The following is a 22,394-nucleotide window of genomic DNA, read 5'->3' as shown; positions in this document are numbered from 1 at the left end:
AGCATTTTAAAATGAAACCATTAAGATGCAGCTAAATTGGCATTTGCATGTACATTCACACAGTATTTAAAAAAAAAAAAAATATTAAAGGAGCCATGTTATTTATAAGGGCTTGAAGTCAAAATTTTGTCTTAAAAGAGCTTTATCTGAAATATACCTGAAAGGTGCATCCCTATATTCAGCATGCCAAACCTTCCAGATGAGTCATTAATTTGGCTTTTACACTTGAAACAACTTCAACACATAAAAAGGAAGAAAATATTATAAGATTTTCTGCCTTTCTACAGCACAAACACACTACAGCCAAAACAGCAATTTCTTCATTGAGCCCCAAAACAAAATGATGTGCAGGTAGACATCATTTAAAGGAGCATCCAGCCATGGATGGATTGGAGCTGATGGCAAAACTAACACAGTACTAGTTCCTAGGTAACTAGTTAGTAGTTATTAGGTAACTCAGAATAGGGGTTCATTGTCCTGTGTGCTGAGAGCACCCACCTGCATATTTTGAGTGGACACATCAATACTGTTATCTTGATTACTGGTGGTGGTAAGGACACATTATACAGTCAGACAAGGGCAATTCTTCTGTGACTGCATGTCCCTATATAGGCAAATGATTCAGTCAAGTTGTATTCATACCTGTTATTTTCTACTTTGAAATATCCCTGAGTCACACAGCTGGAGATTTCGGTCTGTCTCTAACATTAATTAAGCAATCTTCATTACTCTCTCAGGCTGGGCAATAGCATTGTATAATATCAGCAAATTGAGCAGTTTTAATTTCAAAATCCTTGTGTTAACTTCCTTATTGCAGTATTTAACACTTTTCAGTCGCCAATACACTTCCTCACTTTAAAGAGGAATTAAGAATTTATTGAAGGACTGGATTCACCAGCAAGGAGAGCCACCACTTCCTGCACCCCTTCCATCATAGGGAATGCTGAGAGCAGGGAGCCAAATAAGTCCCACATCCCACACAAATTATTGCCTTGTGGCAGTGTAAGAGAGGGTGCAGAAAAAAATCCTCCCAGAGGCACAGGCTGTCAGATCAGGGCCAGCACCAGGCACACCAAAATAGCCCATTATCCAGGACAGCAAAGTACTAGGGGGCAAAGAATCCATGATCCAGCTGCCTGTTCTGCTGTGCTGGAGCTTTGGAAAACTGCCACTGAGAGAGGGGCCAGGGTGTGTGGAGCAGCAGGTTTGGCAGGGAAGAAGGTGGCTCATTCCAGCAGCTCAGACACCACTTGCACCCCTCCTGTCTCAGCAATAGCTGAGACAGCCAGCCTGGCTTTCCAGGGCTGCCAGCCCCCAGCAGCTCACTCTGCTACCAGTGCCCACCGGGGCTGCCACCAGTGACAGACCACACAGTCTGCCTCTGCCACGATTCGTTTAGCTCTGCCTGCCTGGCACATCGTGGGATGAGACAGAGATGCTCAAATGATGCCAGAATGTACCTCCTGCTCCAGACTCACACATCAAACTGCCCATAATAAACCCATTTGAAATACTTGCAGGTCTACAAAGCATTGATCTCAGTTTTCAGACTACAGCCGCTACTAAAAGCATCCTTATCTTTAATTAGCCCTACCTGGTTAACAGAAGTTACACCTAATACACCTTTGATACAGCTGACATCCTTCATACCCCTCTAAGTCCAGTCTCCTTATATAGTAGTCACATCCACAGCTAGCCTATGCCTTGAAAACACCTCCAGTCCCACTGTTCCAGGGGCAGCAGTGCTCCATCTTTCCTACACACATCCATGAGTCCAGATCCACACTGTTCTAGGAACCTCAGTCCCTTTCACAGCTTGTATTAGCATCTTACCCAACATCCCTGAGTTCAGCTGTTCTTGTACAAATTCATGGCATTTGCTGGTAAATGCCAGTTTTTTACATAAGCAAGTAAAACTTCTATATAGTCTAATTCCTGGAGTCTGGATTATGTGTGAGTCAAAACGCATATTTCTAGTGTTGCTGTATGTGCATCACTTGCTGGCTTCACTGTTGTCATCTTTCCCTTTTCCCTACAGACTGCTGCTTTGGTCTCCATGAGCTCTGGGCAAGTGTTTGCCTGCAAAGCACATTCAGGTGGGTGGTGACTCAAGCCATGTGATTCTATGGTGGCATGTGAATATGCTTGGGAGGGGGTACTCCTGACAAAAGACGTGGCACTCACCTACCTCTGACTATCAGCGATGAATACCTTCTTAAAAAATTCTCTGCAAACACTCAGACACGGGTAGTTAAGGTCCACACATCCTTGAGCCATTCTCTGTCACTGAATAGTTTGTCTGCTACCATAAATATGTAATACTAAATTTTAATGCATCCTTTAAACATATCCCTAGGTTTTTAATACACCTAAACAAGTGGAAAAGTCAGGACTATTTGATTGACATACCAGTAAATGGCTTCTCAATACTTTCTTAGAGTATCAGTTTTGGAATCAGAAGTATTGACTTCAGAAATGCATTCTGTTCTCGAATTCTTCATTGAAGAAAGTAAAAAACAGTATATCTTGTTTATAACCACTACACTAAATGAGTGCCCCTTCTGCCTCTCCTAGAAAACATGAAAGTCTCTCTCTCATCCATTGCTATCTTCACTTCTGATCAAGGATCTTGTTTGTTAGGGACTGATTGAAATTTATCAGGATGGGAACCCTTCACTCCTCTGATGAACAAAAGAGTGAGTATCTGGCAAAGATAAGCACACAGGTTTGCCAGGGGTACTGAACACATTGATAAGTCTTTGGGTAACCCAGCTGAGTGTCACCTGGCCATGCAGGGGGCTCCTTCTCTTCCGAGGGTCTTTGTAAAAGCCCAACAATGACATCCATGTAGTCTCATATTCAGAAGTCAGATAGGTAAAAGGGGAAAAGTCTTCTCCATGCACACGTGTGCATCTCTTTGCCTAATGATCCCTTTGGACATTTACATGGTTTTGAAACTACTCATGACTGGTGAGCAGCTCCTGGGAAAACTTTATCTATATTTTATTGAAAACACCAGCAGCAATTTTCAAAGTATTGCAAGTTAGGTCAGCTTTGCAAAGGTTGTGAGAGAGACAGGCCCTCTGAGTCACATGGACAAGGGGTGGCCATTTGAAGCACAGAGGAACTTTGATGTAGAGAAGATTGTTACAGGTTCACCTCCTCAAATGTCAAAGCTTAAAATAATCGATAGAAGAGAAATAAATAAAAATTTAGCAATTTTTAGAGTTTGGGGTTAAGTAGGATTACAACTGTAATATTAATTGTAGTCCAGTTAGAAGATACACTTCCATTACAGTTGCAAGGATCAAGCCTTTGGGGCTCTAGTCTTGGGACAGAAAGAAAGACACAGGAAAAGAAATAGCCTCTCCTTTCTTTTCAAGCTGCCTCCAACAGCAGCTGTTTTTATTCCGTTGTTCCACACACCCACAGAAAAAAAGAAACAGGCTTAGTGAATCTCTGTACCTCAGAGTAGTTTGCAAACCAAAGTTAACACCACCAACAACAAATAGGTCCTTCATACACTTCCATTAACACTGGAAACAGTCCCAGAGCAACCACCATAGTTCCAAACAGTCCAAAAGGCAGAACTGAAGTCAGGATCCAAATTTAGAGCTGCATGCTGTGGTTCAGGCTACGAAAGAAGAAAGCAGGCTTTCTCCTCTGTAGAGCCAAGAAGCTTACGCCCAGCGCATGATTTCAGGGAGTGACCTTCTCTTTATAAGGATACATCATAGTGCCTTCAAAAATATTGAAAAGCAGAGGATTCACAGTTGATGTCCCAGGGTCTGCTGGAGTGACCCCAGGGACAAGCAGGGGAAATATTTGTGGAACATATGAGTTCACAGAGATTGCAGAATATCCATAAAAAATTTGAAACACCTTCTTTCTAAGCTATCTTGTATCTTGGATATACTGTAACATAACAAACGAGTGATACATGTGACTTCTTAAAACAGCATCTAACTAATCCACAGCACAGTTTTATGCCCTTCTCTCAGCCTGCTGTCAATTTTATATTCACATTTCCTATATAGCATCTCTTTCTACTACTCATGACAGCCCCATCAGTCACAAAATCATGTTATATACTCAGAAAGACTTTGACAGCTGAAAGAATTCAGCAAAGGACCAGAGAATGCTTAAGTAATCTGTTCACATTTTACCCAGTCCTGCAAAGGCTGAGGGATCAACTGATGTTTTGCTGTTGTGATGTGCCTCCTAAAAATTCTTGGGAGTCCTGGCATAGTCCACATAATGACACACAGAGTAGAGGATTTTTGTGCTGAAGTCCCTGTGTCCATGAGGAGGTACACTGGCACTTGAGGAGAACTCTGGGAAAGGAAATCAAGCCCCTGCACTATATAATCTTGTCTCTTCTACCTTCATGCTCGACAGTTATGGATTTTTCTTTGCTTACCTGCACAGCAGGAGTAAATGGTGTTGATAAGTCCAGCCCTGTAAAAGGTATTAATTCTTCTATTACATGGAGAAGTACACAGATAATAGACAGATTTACAGAGCTTTCTCTTCAGCTTTTACCTCTTATTCCATAACATTTTCACCCTCATATAAAAGGACACAGCCGCTATCTGCTATACACTCTAAATAACCAGTAATAACAAACCAAAATACAATATTTTTCCAGTAACATCTGCCATATGTCATGGAATGACAACCATTTGATATAAGCATATCAAAGCAATGTTCAGGTCATTAGAATAAGGCTTGTAAGGTGATGAGCTCAGAACGATCTCTGATAAAAACTCCTGTAAAGTCTCCATTATCCTAAACAGATGATGGACTATGGCCTCTGAACTAAAAAGAACTTTGTTCTCTCTTCTCCTGTTACTTTCTGTTTTGTCTGTCTCCAGCTCTAATTCAGATAAAGCTGATGGAGTTGTGGAGGCTACCTGCCTTCTGCTGTGCTGCTGCTGATCCACTGTCTCAGTTGCCATAGAGACGAGCTCTGGAAGCCATGGAAGAGCATGGGAGAGAAGCCACCCACAGGCTCTCCACTGGTGGGCTCTGGCAGGGCCATTCTCAGCAGGTACTAAGAGAGTCAGGTTCGGTCTCTGAAGGTGAGGAAGAGTCAACAGGTGCTAACCCAGTGACACATGAGGGGGACTTGCACACACATTACATTGCTATTCAAAGAAATTCCAGATATTACCGATCCATGAGGCTGCCGAACAGAGGGAAAAGGAAGACTTCGAGAGAGACAATGCACATGCATCATACCACAGGTGAGTACTGACCCAAACAGCATTATGCTGCTTTTTCCTGTGAGATTAGGAGCTAGAGGAGTCAATAGAACAGAAGAAGGACAGGAAGATAGAAAGCAGCTCAGCAGTCAGCACATAACAGAACAGCCCTGCCCTACAGCACAGAAGGCAAAGGAGTGCCATTCTTCTTTTCTCGGCTTGGAAATGTAGAATGGTTGGATGTTTAAAGACACTTCATGACAGAGAATCTAAACATATGTGGGACTCTGCACTGCCACCCTTCTGCTTTCTAAGAGAAAAATAACTTAGACATGAAGTTGTCGATGAAGTAGGGACTTCTTTAGCATACAGAAGTTACATATTCAAAATGCAATGTCATTACATTTTGTCAGTAAAACCAGAGGAAGTGGCAATGGTTCCTTGTGAGGGAGGAACAAGGCTTCTGTGAAAGTGCAGTTAGTGCTACTTTGCACTGAAGAGAGCTGTAAGAAACACCTAGGCTCCCTTTAAACAAGGAGGCTGAAATAACAGGAACACCATCCAGAACGTGCATGCATTCAGCCATAGCTTCAGTAGAAAAGGAATGAGTTGGCTTTCCCTGAGTATGAACAGTACACAGCATGACTACAAGGCCAGGCTGGAACCAGACATCTTTCAGGTTTCAGGGCTGGAACCTTGTCTGAGCTGATGTCTGTGAAAGAAGCAAGAGAAAGAAGAAAGAGAGAGCTAGGAAATGAGCTACTGCAACACACTGAGAAGCGCTGAAAACAGGGCTGCATGAAGGAAATTGAAGTTGTTTTATAAGTCATAAATGAGAGAGACCTGGAACTGGAAACGTAGAAAATGCCCTTTGCTTCCATCTCCCAGGTGCTTTGAGAAACTGAATTTTAAAACTCCTTCCCAGCAAAGTTACGTATCCTATCTTCAGGTTATAATCTAACAGAATCAATGCACTGGACTATGAACTTTCGATAGCAGTATGAATCAAAATGATACATCACAGTTCATGTTCAACTGCTCTGCAGACCACTGAAAGCTATTACTTTGATATGTAACAGTGAAGCCACCTCTTCAGCTCCTGAAAGCAGACCAAGTTCTTTAAGAAAAAAAACAAGACATGCTCCACCCCCCAAGTAAAAGGGGTGTGGGAAATGTCCCCAAGAAAATAAGTGTATCCCGCCTGCCTCGCCGAGGGAGTTATGCTACTTCAGCAGTATAAAGGTCCATTCAACTCCGTGGCATGGACAGAAGGAAAACTCCCTCCTTTCTCCAAGTTTCCAAGCAGACAACAGCAAAGAGCTCCTGTTTAATATTCTACTACCGTTGCAATGAAGTTTGTGGATAAACTGAGTGTTGCCTATGCCAGAGCAGAGCTGGTCTCCACCCTGCGGGTGCAAAAAGGACCGGAGCAGGCGCGCTCTGCCCGCCTCCCAGAGCGCTGCTGCAGAGCTAGCACCGCACAGCCCCTCCCTCCCTCCTGCTCCCGGCTGTCACAGCGTCCCCACGGCTCCTCACCCCTGCCACCTGCAGCTGCCAGTGCTGCAGCACCGGCACAGACAGACTCACCTTCTTCCTAGACCTGCAGCATCATGGCATCAGGACATTGGCAGAGGAGGACATCCCTTATATCTGGCCAGTGTCATTGAGGAAGGACAAGCTAAGAGAAGGGCTTCTCTCTTAGCAACTCATTAGAGCATCCACGAGGCTGACCTGTGCTTCTCGGCCACTCCCCTCCCTATATTACCACTGCTGAAACAGGATTGGTTCCAAACAGGGCTTTTCCTTCCATGTCTGCAATTGTTCAGCAAGACACACTGGGAACGTGTCTTTTCTCCAGTCTGTACAGCAAGACCTGGGCTAGGAGCAATAGTTCTTTCTCCAAGGTAACTGTAGCAAGTCCTCCTCAGAGCTACGGCCTTTAAATCCAACTAGGATTGTGTAAGCAGCATTTCTCTCTCTCTATTTCCCTGAATTCATTCCATCTCCCTGAAACTGGACAGAGGGTGCTTCTAAACCAGCCTCATTTGTAGCAGGAACTTATGACAGCATTTGCTGACATGCTTGGAAGCAAGGGATGGGTGAGTTATTTTATATTGCCTTCCAACCCATTTGAACAGCAGCTATCCAAGGATGTGACTCAAGCTCAAATGTTAACCTGTTCTCATTTTACTCAGGGAACAACTGGAGGGGAGGAGAGGGGAAGGCAAGAATACAGGAAGAGACAGAAAAGACAGAAGAGAATATAAAATGAGGAAAATAAAAACTCAAGAAATGCAATCACAGAAAAACAATTTAAAATTATCTAAATCCAGCTGAGGGAAAGGCTTCCATACAAGCACCCTTTGCTAAGGATGGCAAAAGCAGCCCAGCTTTGACTTATAGCCTAGGAGCTGTAAAACATAATATATGCTTTTCTTTAACTGGAAAAAGAATTGTTGCAATCTTTTTTGACAGAAGGATAAAGTGTTTAAACTACTCAAAGTGAATAACTCAAATTACTATTTCATAGGGCCTTGGCTCTGTTTTAGAAGGTTTTAAAACTCTGTATGTCATCCCTTCCCTTTGAAAATTGATTAAAAAGGTGCATCAGAAGCATGATTCAGTCAGAGCACTGACCTGACTGTGCTGTCACCAGTGTGAAAGACAAACAGAATTATGACTTAGACCAAAATATTTCTAATAAAAAACATAAGGCCATTTATTAATAAGCCTCAAACAATGGGAGATTTCATACGAAAAGTGAAATGCACCCTCTCCTGCCAACTACTGCAGTAGTAAGCCTTGGACTTAATGCAACTTTGACTCACTGTGAAAGGATCAGTGGTTCATCTCAGGAAAATTGAAGAAGCAATTAAAAGTAAAGCTCTATCTCACCAAATCTAACCTTGATTTATCTACTAAACTGAACATCTACGGTGTGCCTGAAAGCAGAGCAGTAATGATGCCTTAATTTGGGAAACCAAATATTGGCATGCACAGGTACACACAGCTGAACATTTTCTGCTTAAATAATTGCACTGAAAATCACTCATGTTGGGACCCAACCTGCAGTGGTGAGAGTGCTACTCCCATACCTAAGAACTGATACCCTAAATCCAACTTCACCTTTTCTCAGCTGCATTTAAGCTGAGAAAAGCAGCAGATGACACTGATCTTGTTTTAAAATCAAAGCTAAAATGTAACCACCTTTTTGTCTATGGTCTTTCTGTTGCCTTTGGTGTCAGCAAACCACTACATATAGTAAAGGTAAATAAAGAAAATTACTATTTTAACACCCTCTTGGCTTTCTCTTATATCACAGGTTCGCTCAAAAACAATGAGCCCATCAAAGAGCCTCTGAATGTTTTATCTCATAAGGGATCACCATCTCCAGCAAACTCTGATCAAACAACATTAGATGAATTATTGATCCAAAGGTAAGGAGGTTCCCATGCAGGGTATTCCCCTTGCCTTCCCTGAAAACTAATTAGAGTGGTGTCAGAGTGAGAATGCTTCTTTTGGGAAGGACAGCTGGACTAAGCTGTAGCTCTGATCCATGCCTTCTCACCTTGACTTGTGGTGCTGCTTTCAGTCTTAATGACTTATACAGTATAGTACTAGCATGGTGGTAAAAGGGTTTTATCAGTGTGGGCTTGAGGAAGACAGTGAAGGAAAAAGGGGGAAAAAGAAGAGAGTGGGGAAGATGGAAAAAAGGGTAATGTGATGCAGAATCACCCAGCAATGTTAGCAAACTGGGCAGACTGCCTTAAGCAGTTACTTGAGAATAGGAGAGCCTGTGGGCATTTCATTATGGAACATCCCAACATCAGGGTAATCCTATTCTTGGCCTTCACAGAGCGCTCTCCTGAAGCCTGTTACACAATCCCATATGAAAAACAGGATTTTATAGCTGAAGAAGTAGATACAAAGATGTTTTCTAAAGTATCCAGACTTTTTGTTTGCTGTTTACTTTAAAGAACTGATAAGCAACAGAGGCTTTCAGTGAGGTAGTCCTTTTTGGCTTAAATCCCTCAACAACAAAGGTCCAGTGAAGACCCTGGTCCCACAACTCAGAAATCTATAGATATTCCATAAATCTGCCCTCACTCCTGCTCTCTCACCACTGCAGCCAGGCAGAGAGAGGAGTAGCTACCTATCCCTACACTTTCAAATATAACTGAGGTTTTCTCCCAGACTCCTTCTCCAGCTACTCACCTCCTGTGTGTACAACTGTGAGATAGTCCCTCCTTCCATTGTAGATCAAGCTGGAAGCAGTAAGCATGTGTCCTCTAAAGGGGGCATGCATCCTTCTGCATCATCTGGTCCTAATCACTGAGACCAGCTGTCTTGGGTGCTTTCCCAGGCACCTTTCCTTATGGAGAGGACTCAAACAGAACAATTTTAGCCAAATGTCAAGTTGTATTTAAATAAATTAATTGCCTTGGCTAAAATTGATTGCCCCTTGGCCATAAACTGAGCATATGAAACTAGACAGCCACAGTCTGCTGCGATGTTAGACCCATCTGTCTTCCTCTCCTTGGGGCATAATCATCACTGTCAGTCTGACATCCTGACACTGACACTTAGGCAGCTCTGAAATGTGCAATTTCTGATTCTCCCTGGAGCTGGAAACAATGAGCCTGTGCTAGGAGATAGTTTTATCAAAGACTCTGCTGTGCACAGAGCCTGGCAGGTCAGTACAGGTTCTAACTCATGTGTCTGCTAAAAGCAGGCAGTCCTGCTGAGTGGCATCTCTTGAAACTGAGCACAGAGATTTAACAGAGAATGAGACCAAAGTTCCAGCTCAAATTCATCTCATGTCCTCTTTCCTTCTCCAAAAGATCAGTTGTAATTAATAAGAGAGGTACTAGAAATCTGCATTGGGAAAGCCTGCAAGAGCCTAAAAAATTGACATTATTTGTAGTAATCAGTAATATCTCACTTCTATTTGGAAAAAATGGCCATTATGCAGATAAGTAATTTAAAATATTATTGCTAGTCTCAAGAAATGCATTTTATTTAACCCAAAAGAATAAATCTGGTGCCTTCCAGCTAACCATTCTTCTGAAAACAGAAGCTAGCAGTTCTGCAGAAGGGACAGTACAGGCTCCTCTGACCAGGACATTCTCAGGAGTGGATCACCACAGTCCTGAGTGCAAGTGGGGCAGCAGTGCTGCATCTCTTCACATTCAGAAGCATCCTACAGAAACCATATAAATACTAGGGCCGTCACAATCCCTTCTCCTTGCGTGAAGATAACCAGCAGGTCTGACACAAATGAGCTCTTCATAGGCAAGGATGTCATTTCACATATAGCCATGCTACATAGTTCAGGGCAGGAAGTAAACACAGCTGGGGAACATAGTAAGGAGCTCAGGAAAAGAAATTGTCATCTGCATTCTACTCAGATGGGATTTTGATTTGAATCTACATGTCTTTCAAAGCTCTGAGAATAGTAGAGTAATTCACTGATCTCAGAACACTGATGTCTGAACAAAAGACGTCCTCAAACATTATTGCTGGTGTTCCAAACTCTGGATGGCCATGGGCTATCTATAAGATACTTCCTAAGGGAGTTTTTATGTGTAACTATGCTCAAATTATATTTTTTTCCCCATGAGCTTTCTTTTACACCATCTCCAGCTCCCCATAAGCACTCTAGACTACTCCAGAACATTCCACAGCTTCCTCTCAGTCTCGCCCATTGTACAAAGGTCTAAACCCCTGCAATGCCAAGTCACTTCCCAACAACTTGGCTGATTTGCCCTGAGCATCTCAGTGCTGTTCAGTGTTGTTCTAGCACAACTTCTACTTCCCAGAGTGACCAGGGAAGGAGCTGAACTCATAAAAAGCTGCTCTTTCACATTGGGATCAGTCCTTCCAGCTCCGGTGTGGCAGCAGTTGTGTAAAGCTCATAGAAAGCTGTCACAGAAGATACACTGGAAGAGAAATGCAGTATGGAATTTCACTTTGCAAAGCTCATGGAGGCCATTGATCTACCAGTGCAGAGCAAATAATTTCTTTATGCTGCTTATGAAACCTCCAATTCAGATAAACAGTGACCATCTAAAAACCCTTTGATCACCTTTGATCTGAGCTCAAAGAACGTAAGTGCTACAATGGTGAATACAAATAGTCACCTCCAACAGCAAGAGGGAAACTAACTTGTTTGAATTCCTGCAAACACATGTATTAGAGAGAAGCAGTACCCATGTGAAATAGCACAGCACTCTGAAGGCTGCTCATGTGAGTTTGGGTTAGCATCCCTTAGCCCAGCACTCTCGGTCCTGGGCAGCAGAGGGCACTGCTTTTATAGCCTGATTTAACCAGAAGAGCAAGAAAAGCCTCTGGAGAGTTCAGGACCTGGATTGCAAAAGGATTTATACCACACTTGACCAAGTTTCCTTCTACTAATGAAATACATTTCCTAAAGTTGCCTCCTCTTTATGCTGCCAATGGTGTTTCAATTGCAGGTGGTGAAGTCAGGAATAACTGGTGCAAACACCTGTTGACCAAATCTTTTAATTTTGTTGTTCTACAACAAATTTTTGTTCTTTCAGAGATAGATAAATAGATTTTTTTTCTATCCCTCTTTTTGTGCAATCTGCATCCTAAAAAGTCTAAGAGCAACCATATTTTCAGGGAGAAGTATTTTTAAAACTAATACATTTTCAGTAAAAATAGCCACTGTAGGTATTAAAATGTCATTACTGTAAAAATATCATATTTCACAGGATCACACAGAATAGCAAGCAATAACATACACAATTCTAATAAATCATATAGCCAATGGAGATTCCAATCCCAGCCTGCCCACCTATTCCACCCAGTCTCTTCTTGCCAGGTTTTTCAGCCCACTCTGCAAGGTCTAGGCTTTGCCATCCAGGTCTCCCAATCTGATCTGCTTCATCTGGACATACCCTGACCCCCAAGTTCTCCATCAATCTCTTTGTTTCACTCCTTTTCTATCAGTTTCAACTTGTAAATCCCCACACAATTTCCTCAGCCTACTATTTCCCAGACACATTCTTCTCACTCCCCCCCTGTGGCTCATATCTCAGTGTCCTTTTTGTCCACAGGTTCTTACCATTTGGCTCCTTTATACAATCTTAGTATCCCACCCCTCCTCCTAGCTCCAGTGCCAAATTTTACGGTCTTTTCCAATTCACCATTTCCTGAAGCATCTGGTTCTGGGTGAGTTCCTCTCTTCATAGCAGTCCCCTGGTCCAGAAGTAAACCTCTTTCTCTCCATGCTTGAGTCTTGCTCCTTCTGTTTTTCAGTCAGGTGGCTTTCTCATCATGCTGATCGCAGAAATGGCCTTTATTCACAGTGCCTAGATCTGGACCAGGCAGCTTTTACAGCTATGACATCAGAAATTCTCCCAACCCTCAGCACAACACGCATTCTCTCCATGGGCAGGAGCTCAGGAATTTTAGGTACTAAAATCTAAGTCTAAAATTTGTGTGCACTGTGGACAGTGGAAAAGGGCCTATAATTCTATGGATTTTCATGAGTGCAGAAAAGATAAAGCCCTCGCAAGCCAAAATTTCATTTTGCATATCAACAGAAAGCAAAGTTTCTTGAAGGGGAGAACAACAGGATTTTTGTTTTCCTTTAAAAGAGATCCAATAGTATTTTCCTAAGTCTAATAAATATTTTTTTAATATATAAAAAATAACTTGTTTCTGGCAGACAGTCAGTAAGTAAAAATGTAACCTTGATGATTATGAGCATCAAAAGGTTAGAAGCACATAAAGATGTCATAAACGGAATTCCTGAACATTTTTAGTTATTTGTAAGTCTGCCAGTCCCAATAGACACAGCTAAGGTGTTTTGATGAAAGCTTAAGGAGCTTAAGAAGAACAGATATATTCCTAGCCTTTAGGATCTAAAAATACTAGGGATGAGAATTCCCACCCATCTACCATTAAAAAGTCAAAAATCAGGAATAGAAAGTGCCCAGACATACCGATTGCCAAAATCACTGTTAAAAAATACACATGAACAGAGGGAACCTGAATGAAACTGAGGTATGAAAAAGTCCTTGAGTAGGTACAACATTCAAATCTATTAGTAACTTCACACTTCTCAATAATTTGGTTAGCTCAGATTTAAAAAGTGCTTCTTACCTCATCTTGTGGCCTTTCTTGGTGTGAAACTCCCACTGACTAGAAGGGTTTGGGGAATTTTGCATGAATAAGATCTCCTGGGCTAGCTCTTTTTACTTTCTAGAAGAAGAAATTTAATTTCTAAAAATTGCTGTAAGACAACATTTAGAAATGCATTTCAATTTCATTTAAAAACAAGCTCTTTGCAGGGCTTTATTCTAAGGATTGCTTTTGAGTTGAAATACACATAATAAATCTTAATTCAAATGATTACTCATTTTTCAAAATTACTAGTGCCTGAAAATACAAACCAAGATTGGGAATTCATCCCTCAAGCGTAACTTAAATGAGGTAATTGTGATAAACTAATTATAAACTCTCATCAATCATCACATTTTTAACACAACATGGACCAGGTTAGCCAGTGTTTAAAATCTTTTCCAGCAGCAGTTCCAGTGAAGCTGGAAACAGTCTGCAACAACACAAACCCTTCCTTGCAGAACATTTGCAAGCTCAAACCTCCTTCCCTTTGTCCACAGGGAGCTGAACCATGTCAGTAGAGCATGGCCACCAAGGATCATTTCCGGTGCCTTTATGCTTGCAGACCCTAAGAGTTCCAGAGACAAAACTGGAATTTGGTCTGTTGGGGCACTGCATGGCTTTTGTCACCAACAAGAGCAGAGGGCACGCAGCACCACTTCTACAGTGATGTGAGAGGATTATTACAGGGCTTTAATGTATGTTGTTCTAGTAGTTGGATTCTTTCTTTTTCCCTTCAACTAGACAAGGAGCTTTAGGAAGAATTGGAGGGATTTTGGTGAGAAAACTGGTTTGTCATCTTAAGTTTGTACTGATTTTGGTAACTGGGGAAAAACTCTTTAGGCTCTGTATCAAATTTCTTGTTGTTAATATGAGAGAGAAAAGTACACCTCCTCTAAACTCCTACCTCATGTTTAAGATCAGGTGGAGTAGGCACCTTTCCAGGTCTGAGCCTGCATTTCACAGCAGTGAATAATTATCCAAGGTGGCACTGCTGTGGTCCTGACACCCATCTGCATGTCTGCTACCTCTGCTCTGCTGGCACTCACTTTGAGCTCACTCTGTAGTGAGACAATATGCAGAGAGACCTAGTTCCACCAAAAAAAAAAAAAAAAAATTTCCAAAAGCTTAACTGCCCAGACCTGCTCTTCTGTGAATGGGATGAGCTTGAATGAGTGCTGGCATAAAAGCAGAGGTAGAAATCTGCCTCAGGGAGTCAAGTGAAAAGTGGAATTGAGCAGCTAGGTTAGCTTGAACTGCATATAAAATCCTAACAATTGTGGAAGTAGGGAGGCATCTTATAGCTATTCTACTTCACAGAAACAGTTCAGTATTGACTGACTTAAAGTAGTATCAGAATAAGGTGAATAAGGCATTCAGCATGTTCAAGAACCTTTTTGAGTGATCAGAGAAAGCCAAGCAGCTCCAGGAAGTGACAAACCTGCCCTGGAACAGGCAGTAACATGCAAGGGAGTAGCACATCTCTGACTCTGACCTGGTCCCCCACCCCCAGCATGAAGATCCCAATCGCCAGACCACTGTGACAGAATAACTTGATTGCCTGCCTTTAGTTTCCATGTCAAACTTTAAAAGCTTTCTGTTTTGTCCCGAAACAATAAAGCAAGACTTAGAAAATCCCAGCAAATTTTGTAGGACAAAAATATCTCCTTTTTGCTAAATATAATTTTTTTGTTCCAGTCCCATGAGTGCTGGGAACACTCTGTCACCTCAGTTGGGAGAAAAAGTATTTCTCGGGCACTTGTTTTGTTTATGTTTTTATATTCTCTGTATATCAGTGTGAAGTACAAGAATAAGACTGGGAAGGAAGAAAGAACAACATCTTTGAAAGATCAAATTACAATGAAAAAATAAACAGCCCTAAAGGAAGGACAAGTAGAGTACTGGTCATTGCTACACAGTGTAGCAGCTCTCTGAGACACAGAAACACGAGCTGGGCCTGCCATGGCCACAGGGAGCATTTCACTCCTAGCTAGTGTTTCACCTTTTCAGAGCTTCCACTGGGTTTGTTATCATTATTGCTTTCTGTGATATTTTCAAGTTTTCATCTCAGACCAAAAATAAAATCAGGTTGGAAAAAGTGAAAGAAAAGGGAAGACAGGCAGGATCAAGTTACCAGTTACAGTATCATAAGAAGATGCTTTCTATTTCTGAATGTTTTTCATAGCATGACCCAGACATTTTTCTAAGAAACAATTCTGATTTCCATCAGATTTAACTCTTGAGAGTGAAGCAACTGAAAATCTGAAAGATTTTTTTTTTTTTCAGTTAATACATCAAAAAGTTATATTTAGATATATGTTCATTCTAGTAGTGTCACTTAAGAGCTTATACACTGATTTCACTTTACATACTAGAGAGAACTCCTCACTGCTCTTGGTCCTTCCCTTGAGACAACAGTAAACAGCATATCTGATTTTCCAGATTTCAGGGTAATGAAGAGGCTCCCTTTTTCTAAGAAAGAAACTTTTAAGAACCCTACTCACTCTCTAAAACCCTTGACAATATTCTTGCCCTGACAACAAGCCACCAAAAAATGAGCTTCACATAGTTGCTGCTGCTTTTATCCCTTCCACAAGGTTTTGGCCACCCTCTCACTCACCTGGCTGCCCCAGCCCCCTGATCGCCAGTGTTGGGATAACAATGGCTGTAATGGCTGATAACCCATCCTGACCATCTATCCAGTGACAATCTCAGCCACAGCTCTCAGGCTCTCATCCTCCTCTGTAAGTACAACACAGGCTCCAGCTCTCACCCTCACCCTGATATTTCCTTTTGGTTTCCTGGTTCTTCTGACCTCCTGGTCTGGGACTGGACAAGGATCACACGCAGCCCTCTCTGAGCCCTCAATGGCATTCCCAGCTCTTTTTTCTTTCCCGTTTTGCTTCTTAATGACTTAACAACTGAGCTCTCCAGTGTGCCAGATCTAGATCTAGTTCACATAAGCTGAAGGAGTTTCTCTGGATGTATCGTCATGTGCTGATTAAAAGCTATCCTGACATATCATTTAGCAAAACCAATATAAAAATGGTAGAAAGGAAGCCATTTTACACATACAGACCAACACACCGATTTTATGTTGTTGCATAAATTACTCTATCACATACAGAAAAAAATCACAGTTATTTATGCAACAGGGAGAGAGCAAGCACAAGGAATAGCAGAGCATTTTCCCTCTGTTAACTCCTCAGCTGCAACGTGGTGCAGATGACATATTTTTTTGCTGAGGGCTATTAACGTGTGGTGAAGAGCTGCACCCAACCTGTCCACAAGCACTTGAAGTGATGCAAGTATGTAACCGTACTCTGGAGCTCAAAAGGATTTATCCCTGAGGCAGAAAAACAATTACCTGAACGAAGACAGATATGGATTACTGAGTACTGAGATACTTACTTCCTAAACGAGGGAATATATCCTTATGGAAGTAGCGACGCTAAGGAAGGGGAGATGAGGGAAATGACCGAGCGGGTGCGAAGCCCTGCCGGAGAAGGAGAGGCGGATAGCAGCCAATCCTGTGGGATAATCAGGAGTGCGCTTCCCGGCAGGAGGGATTAGGCTGAGTTTCCCAGTTACATTCCTCCATCTCAGGGTTTCACTCCTGAAGAAGTACACCATATGCACCAGATCTGTAAGCAGTTCAGGCGAACCCCCCTCTGCCACCCCCTTTCCTCCCTCAAAGCCGGCGCCATCCGCACATAAGCAGAGAGCTGCAGGGGATGGGAGGCAGCGCTGCGCCCCGGGGCTGAGGGACGGGAGGTCAGTGCCGGGGCAGGACCCCCTCCCGCTGTGGGGTGGCCGTGCATGGAGGAGAGGGGCTGTTGCATGAGGTGGGACGGGGTGTGTGGGTGCTCGCTGGGGGAGGGTGCCTTGCTGGGGAGGGAGGGAGGGAGGGAGCGAACGGAGAAAAGGGCATCCCTGCATCGAGGGAAGAAGCCCCTCTGCAGGAGCTCAGGGGGGATGGAGGTAGGGGGGCCTGTGAAGGTGGGGGGTCTCTGGGGCAGGGATTGATGCCTTTTAGGGGGGCCCTTGGGGAGGAGGGAGTCAGCCTCCCGGCGGAGGAGGGACCTGCGCTGGAGCGCTGGAGGGAGACCGGGGAACTGAGGAGGTCTCTGCGGGTAGGGGTACCGGGACCGGGGTGAGGGGCTCTGAGAGGGCAGCTTGGGAAGGAGGGGAACGACACGACACCTGAGGGGTCTGCGTGGGCTCGGAAAATATTTTGGTGGCGTTGAGAGGGTCTGCAGGAGGGGCTCTGAGGAGCTCTCGGGGAACTCAGGGGTCAGGCGGAGCTCTGAGGGCTCCGAGGGAGCGGGGCTTGGGAACTGCCGGGCTTCGAGGGATCTCGGGGTCTTTGGGGAAAGCTGAGGGAGCTCCTCCGGGATTTGGCAGAACTCCGTGGAGCCTCGGAGGAAATCGGGGAGCGAGGAGAGGGGCTGCAAAGGGCTAGGGGGGGCTCTGAGGGGTTGGTGGAAGCCCGCGAGGAGGCTCTGAGGGGATTTTGAGGGGGTCTCTGTGGGGAAAATCTGTGAGGAGGCTCTGAGGAGGGTGTGAGAGGATTTGAGGAGGCTGTCTAGCGATTTTAAGGGAGAGCATGGGGACGCTTTGGGAGAAGGGGGTGTTTGAGGAGAGGCTCTGAGGAGAGCAGAGAGGCTCTCTGGGGAGGCTTGGGGGCCCAGAGGGCCGGGGGGGGTGGCGCTGCGGGGGCGCCCCGGGGGCGGTTGCACAAGGTCCCTCTCCCTCCCGTGCAGGCTGCTGCCTTCCTACCCCGGTTACCGTGGCAACCGCCCGGGCTCCCCCAGCCCCGCACAGCCGCTGCCGCTGCCTCCGGAGCTGCTGGGCAGCCGCTTGCCGCCGCCGGCCATGGAGCTACTGGCCGCGGCCCTCAGCGCCGCCTGCGCCCTCGACCAGGACGGCTCGGCGGGACAGCCCGGCAGGTGAGGGGGGTGCTGAGGGCGGGAGGCGCGGGGCGCGGGCGGGTGTGGGGGCCGCTCTCCCGCCGCTGTCCCGCCGCTGCTCTGAGGGTGCCTCCGCCTCCCTGCAGGGACCCCGCCGCCACTGAGGAGACTCCCACCGCCGGCACGGCCGAGGCACCGCCCGCGCACCCCATGACGGCCGACTCCTGGAGGAACCTCATCGAGCATATCGGTAAGGAGCCGTGCCCGCCGCGGGATGTCCGACCGCCTCTGCGCCCTCACACAACTTCGCCGCTTCTCCCGCTCCCGGCACCGACGGCGGCACAGCAGCCCCTAGAGGTGCCCCTCAGCCCAGCCGGACTGCACCTGCCGGCCCCCTGAACCCCCAAACCAAAGCTAAAGACAAGCAGTGCACTGATGGGGGGAGTCTAGGGCAGGGTAAGGGCTTGTGCTAAAGGACCCCAACCCCTTATCCTTGCTGGGAACCCCCCTCACCGTTGGTGTAAAACATCATTATTATAGTTTTTTTGAGGTCTTTAGGGGCATCAGGTTTGCACGTTGCCTGGCAGGGATTAATGCTATCCTGGAACAGCCTGACCCTTGTCTATAAATAATGGTTATTCTTGTGATTATGAAACAATTAATCATTAAGGCTACCCCAAACTTTCTACTAAAATATGATTTTGCATACTCCAAAAGTCCTAAGACTAAAGTATTTTGTCACCTATCCTAACATTAGTTGTGTGCACCAGGTTCTGCATCTCTTTACTGTAACAGCCACTGGCGTAGCACTTTCAACACAGGAGTAAGTTATTTCATCCTTTGTGGTTTCTAAAAAGGCAAAGTTGAGGTTATCTGGGTGGCTATGGAGGAGAGGATTGTTAAGCTTTTGTTCTTATGGTATTTTATTTTTTAATCTTTATCTTTTCTGGGATGGGGGGAGGACCTCCACAGCTTGTTTCTTGGTTTCCCACATCAGAATTGTGGCATTCCTCAGAGGGATTTCATCAACAGCAAAGTTAAATCACATCCTGAGGCAGGTTTCATGGTAGGAATAAAAAAGCTTTGTTTTTAAACACTCCTGCTCAGTTTCAGGAAATAGAATCAACATACTTGAATCTAGAGGGTGGGAATGTAGCACTTAGCATGGGAAAATCGAAGAGATAACTCTCACGAGCAGCAGTGCAAACCTCCCTGGCAGGAACAAGAAGGCTTATCAGGCTGTCTCTGTTGTTTGGTGTCAGGCTGTGGCATGCAAGGCTGATTCTTGGTACACCTGATGCCACTGGGACAGTGCTGGAGAAGGAGGCTGGTGTGGAACCAGCAGCCTGCCAGCATCTGTCAGACAAACCAGCTGAGTTTGGGGCCTCCTGGAGGAAAGTGGCGAACAATTTGCATGAGTGTTGCCAGATCTGTTACCTGCTTTTGGCTGTGTAGATACTAACCTACCAAGGGAGCTGTGTCAAAACACTGTCAGTTTACTCAGACTGTGCACCTCAGAGGTGAAATAAAAAATACCAAAACGAGCAGGAGTTCAGAGCAACCCAGTTGCTATATTCACACATATTTTTATGTACTGTATATCAGAGGGAAGCTGTGCAAAAGCTCTGCACACATCAGTGTAACTGCAAGTAGGTCTGTTGCACCTTTATAGAGGAGACTGGGTTTTGACAGTATGAGGTGTTATGTTTATCCCCACCAGAAATGATACATCAAATGGCTTGAGCTCACTCACTCCCTGCCCTCCCTTGTGCTTCTGAGACATTAGTGGACTCTTTGTCTGAAACTGGAGCAGAGAATTTCAGAGAAAACCTTTCTGGGCCTCCTGGGATTTTATATAGCTTTCAATGCAATAACGTTTACTTTAACAGCGCTGCTAACTCTCTAAGGCGAGGATTTCCACAATTAGTAACTAGTTTTTCAATTCCCCTCCCAGGTTTTAAGACAGCTGGGAAGAGAGACTGTGACTGCAAAATTAAATGGAATAAACAAAAAGGGAAATGTCTGTTATGTACTATAAAAATTATGTAAACATGCCTTAGGAAGAACAGTCTTAAACACTTAAGTCAACAGATAACACCAAAATCATGCTCTGACCACAGGGATAACTGTTAGGTCACGGTAGGGACAGTTGGGACATTAAGCAATGAAGGGAGCTTGTATAGGTCTCTGACTTTTTGTACTTGTTAACTTACTAAATGTAAACATTTACTAAATAATTACATAATCTGAGTCACATTCAACTATTGATCTCAGCTTTTTTTCTACACATTCAGTTAGTTCCCAAATGTATTGTTCTCCTTTCAACATGTCAAAACCTTGTTCCTTCACCTTGCATCTGTCAGCCCTCCTGTGCTGTGACAATCTTCTGTTCCATCTGGACAAGGCTTTAGCATAACTTCCCTACCTCTCTCTTACCTACATAATTTCTCTACCCATTCTAACCTCTTTACCAGCATTTGAGTAGACCCTTAGGACCCAGACAGCAGTGATATCTTTTATCCTTGCTAGCACAACCCTCATTTCTTCCTGTCCTTCTGCCTAAACAGCTAACTGTCTTTTGTCTTACTTCTGTACCACCTTTCTGCTTTCTCCCCATATTGCTGTCTGTGGTAGAGCTTCAGCTAGTCTCTCTTGCTGTCCTTTCCAATCGAGTTCTGGTGGTGGATGCTTTCCATCAGTCAGATCTTTCTATGTCTGTATTTGCTTTGCCTGCTGCTGACAGCTCCGTAGCTCTTACCTGGTCAGTCAGGGAACGTGGAAACAAAACCAGCTTTAATTATCTGGGTTTTCTTTCCTTAAAAGCAAGAGAGAAATAGTCTTGGGCATCTCTTAAAAAGGGCTGCTTTTCAGATCTGCACAAAGGGCCCTAAATACCCCTTACACAAAGCATCCTCTGACTTGCAAGGCAGAGCCAGCAGCACAACATGGCTGTGTACCTGCAGTCAAACACCGTAAGTATAATTATCTCCAATATGAGTAAAATTGATTACGCTTTAGTTTCCCAGCGTGTTTTCCCCTGAGCCAAACACTGCCTACGCTGCTGCAGGATGTTGCTTCCCAGCTTGTCCTGCTCTCTAAGGGGCGAAAAGAACCCAGAGCCCTCAAGCACAGGCTGACCATACAGATCAGTGCCACCAAAAGCAGCTCCAATTTAGCAGGCCCCCTGCTACATTCATGAAGGAGCCCTTCCACCCTGCTACATCCTCAGCATCCTCCCTGATGGTGAAAAGCAGCCTGAAATGCTTAGGAAAGCCATATAAACCTAGTTGACGCAGAGAGAAATTACATAAGTGGCAGCAGCATGCAAAACTTCAGGGGAAGTCTCCTCTGCTCAGTATCGTGTAGGAAGCTAACAGAAGACTATATGGTTTCCTAGGCACAGCTACCCTTACTGCTATTTTAATCCGGTGTTGAACATCTTTCCAGGAAGAACAGATAACAGGACACACTCGCAGACTGCAGTAATGCTGCGCTTGTTCCTGCGCCTTTCCCCAGCATATTTCCTATATGGTTTTAGCAGTGATTGGTACATACCCTCATTGAAACTGGTCCAGAGATTTAATAGGCAGCAAAATCTACGCTTCTGCCAGCCTTAAACAAACTTTTAATCCCATTGTCTCTCACCTTATTACACACAGAATCTCAGATCAAATATCATAAGTACATGTGACCAGATAAATTTTAACCCCTAATGGTTCAGACAAAATTATTTAGCATGTCTTTTTTAACATCAAAAGCTTTTCTTTTTATTCATTCATGTTACACTGCAATTCAAGTATAAACCAAGGGAGATAATGTAAATTGTGCTTCTTCAATTTCATTAAGGGAGGAAAGTGACTCAGTGTGCTCATGCTCTCCTGCCTTTACATGTCTTCTAAATTACATTTTATATTCAAGCAATTAAAATTCTGGGTCCTACAGATGGTTCAGAAAGAAAAATGGGACAGTTTGAAAGCCCTCGGAGAGACAAAGGATGTTCTAAAGATTGGCAATGAACTTCAAGATTCCTGCCTTTTTCATGCTGTCAATTGATATCGGAGTGGGGGCAAATCCTGTGCAATTTCCTCTACTCCTGAAGTTAGTAGTTGAAACTTGGTAGACACCTGGTGTC

The 22,394-nt window shown here is 44.2% G+C and overlaps 2 protein-coding genes across 28 annotated transcripts in view; one reads left to right on the top strand and one right to left on the bottom strand.

Moving 5' to 3' along the window:
• NEU2 (neuraminidase 2) overlaps positions 1-18,138 on the bottom strand; it is a 37,416-nt gene extending 19,278 nt beyond the window's left edge. For 2 of the 16 annotated variants that reach the window (XM_023933389.2, XM_023933386.2), the window contains exon 1: positions 16,764-16,853. Coding sequence is in view for 3 of the 16 variants with exons in the window: in XM_086844546.1 (XP_086700672.1) it covers positions 12,374-12,456 (83 nt within the window). In the remaining 13 variants the exon portion in view is untranslated. Of the gene's footprint in view, positions 1-4,420; positions 4,459-6,791; positions 7,176-9,419; positions 11,710-12,373; positions 12,545-13,334; positions 13,434-16,763; positions 16,969-17,555 lie in introns of those variants that run through there. The other 14 variants (XM_086844547.1, XM_086844551.1, XM_086844556.1 and 11 more) reach the window with 14 other exon arrangements.
• The window catches only part of NGEF (neuronal guanine nucleotide exchange factor), a 48,147-nt gene that overhangs the window by 5,991 nt on the left and 19,762 nt on the right, over positions 1-22,394 (top strand). Inside the window, exons 2-6 of one of the 12 annotated variants that reach the window (XM_086844492.1) lie at positions 2,039-2,096; positions 4,875-5,246; positions 8,527-8,641; positions 18,116-18,301; positions 18,409-18,512. In XM_086844492.1, the coding sequence (XP_086700618.1) occupies positions 4,979-5,246; positions 8,527-8,641; positions 18,116-18,301; positions 18,409-18,512 (673 nt within the window). In that variant the 5' untranslated portion in view covers positions 2,039-2,096; positions 4,875-4,978. The other 11 variants (XM_086844493.1, XM_086844495.1, XM_086844500.1 and 8 more) reach the window with 11 other exon arrangements.

This window comes from Cyanistes caeruleus, chromosome 10 (assembly GCF_971803275.1).
Source record: "Cyanistes caeruleus chromosome 10, bCyaCae1.hap1.1, whole genome shotgun sequence".
Lineage (NCBI taxonomy): Eukaryota > Metazoa > Chordata > Aves > Passeriformes > Paridae > Cyanistes > Cyanistes caeruleus.
The sequence above is the reverse complement of the archived record's forward strand: the minus strand, read 5'-3'. Positions and strand labels throughout refer to the sequence as shown.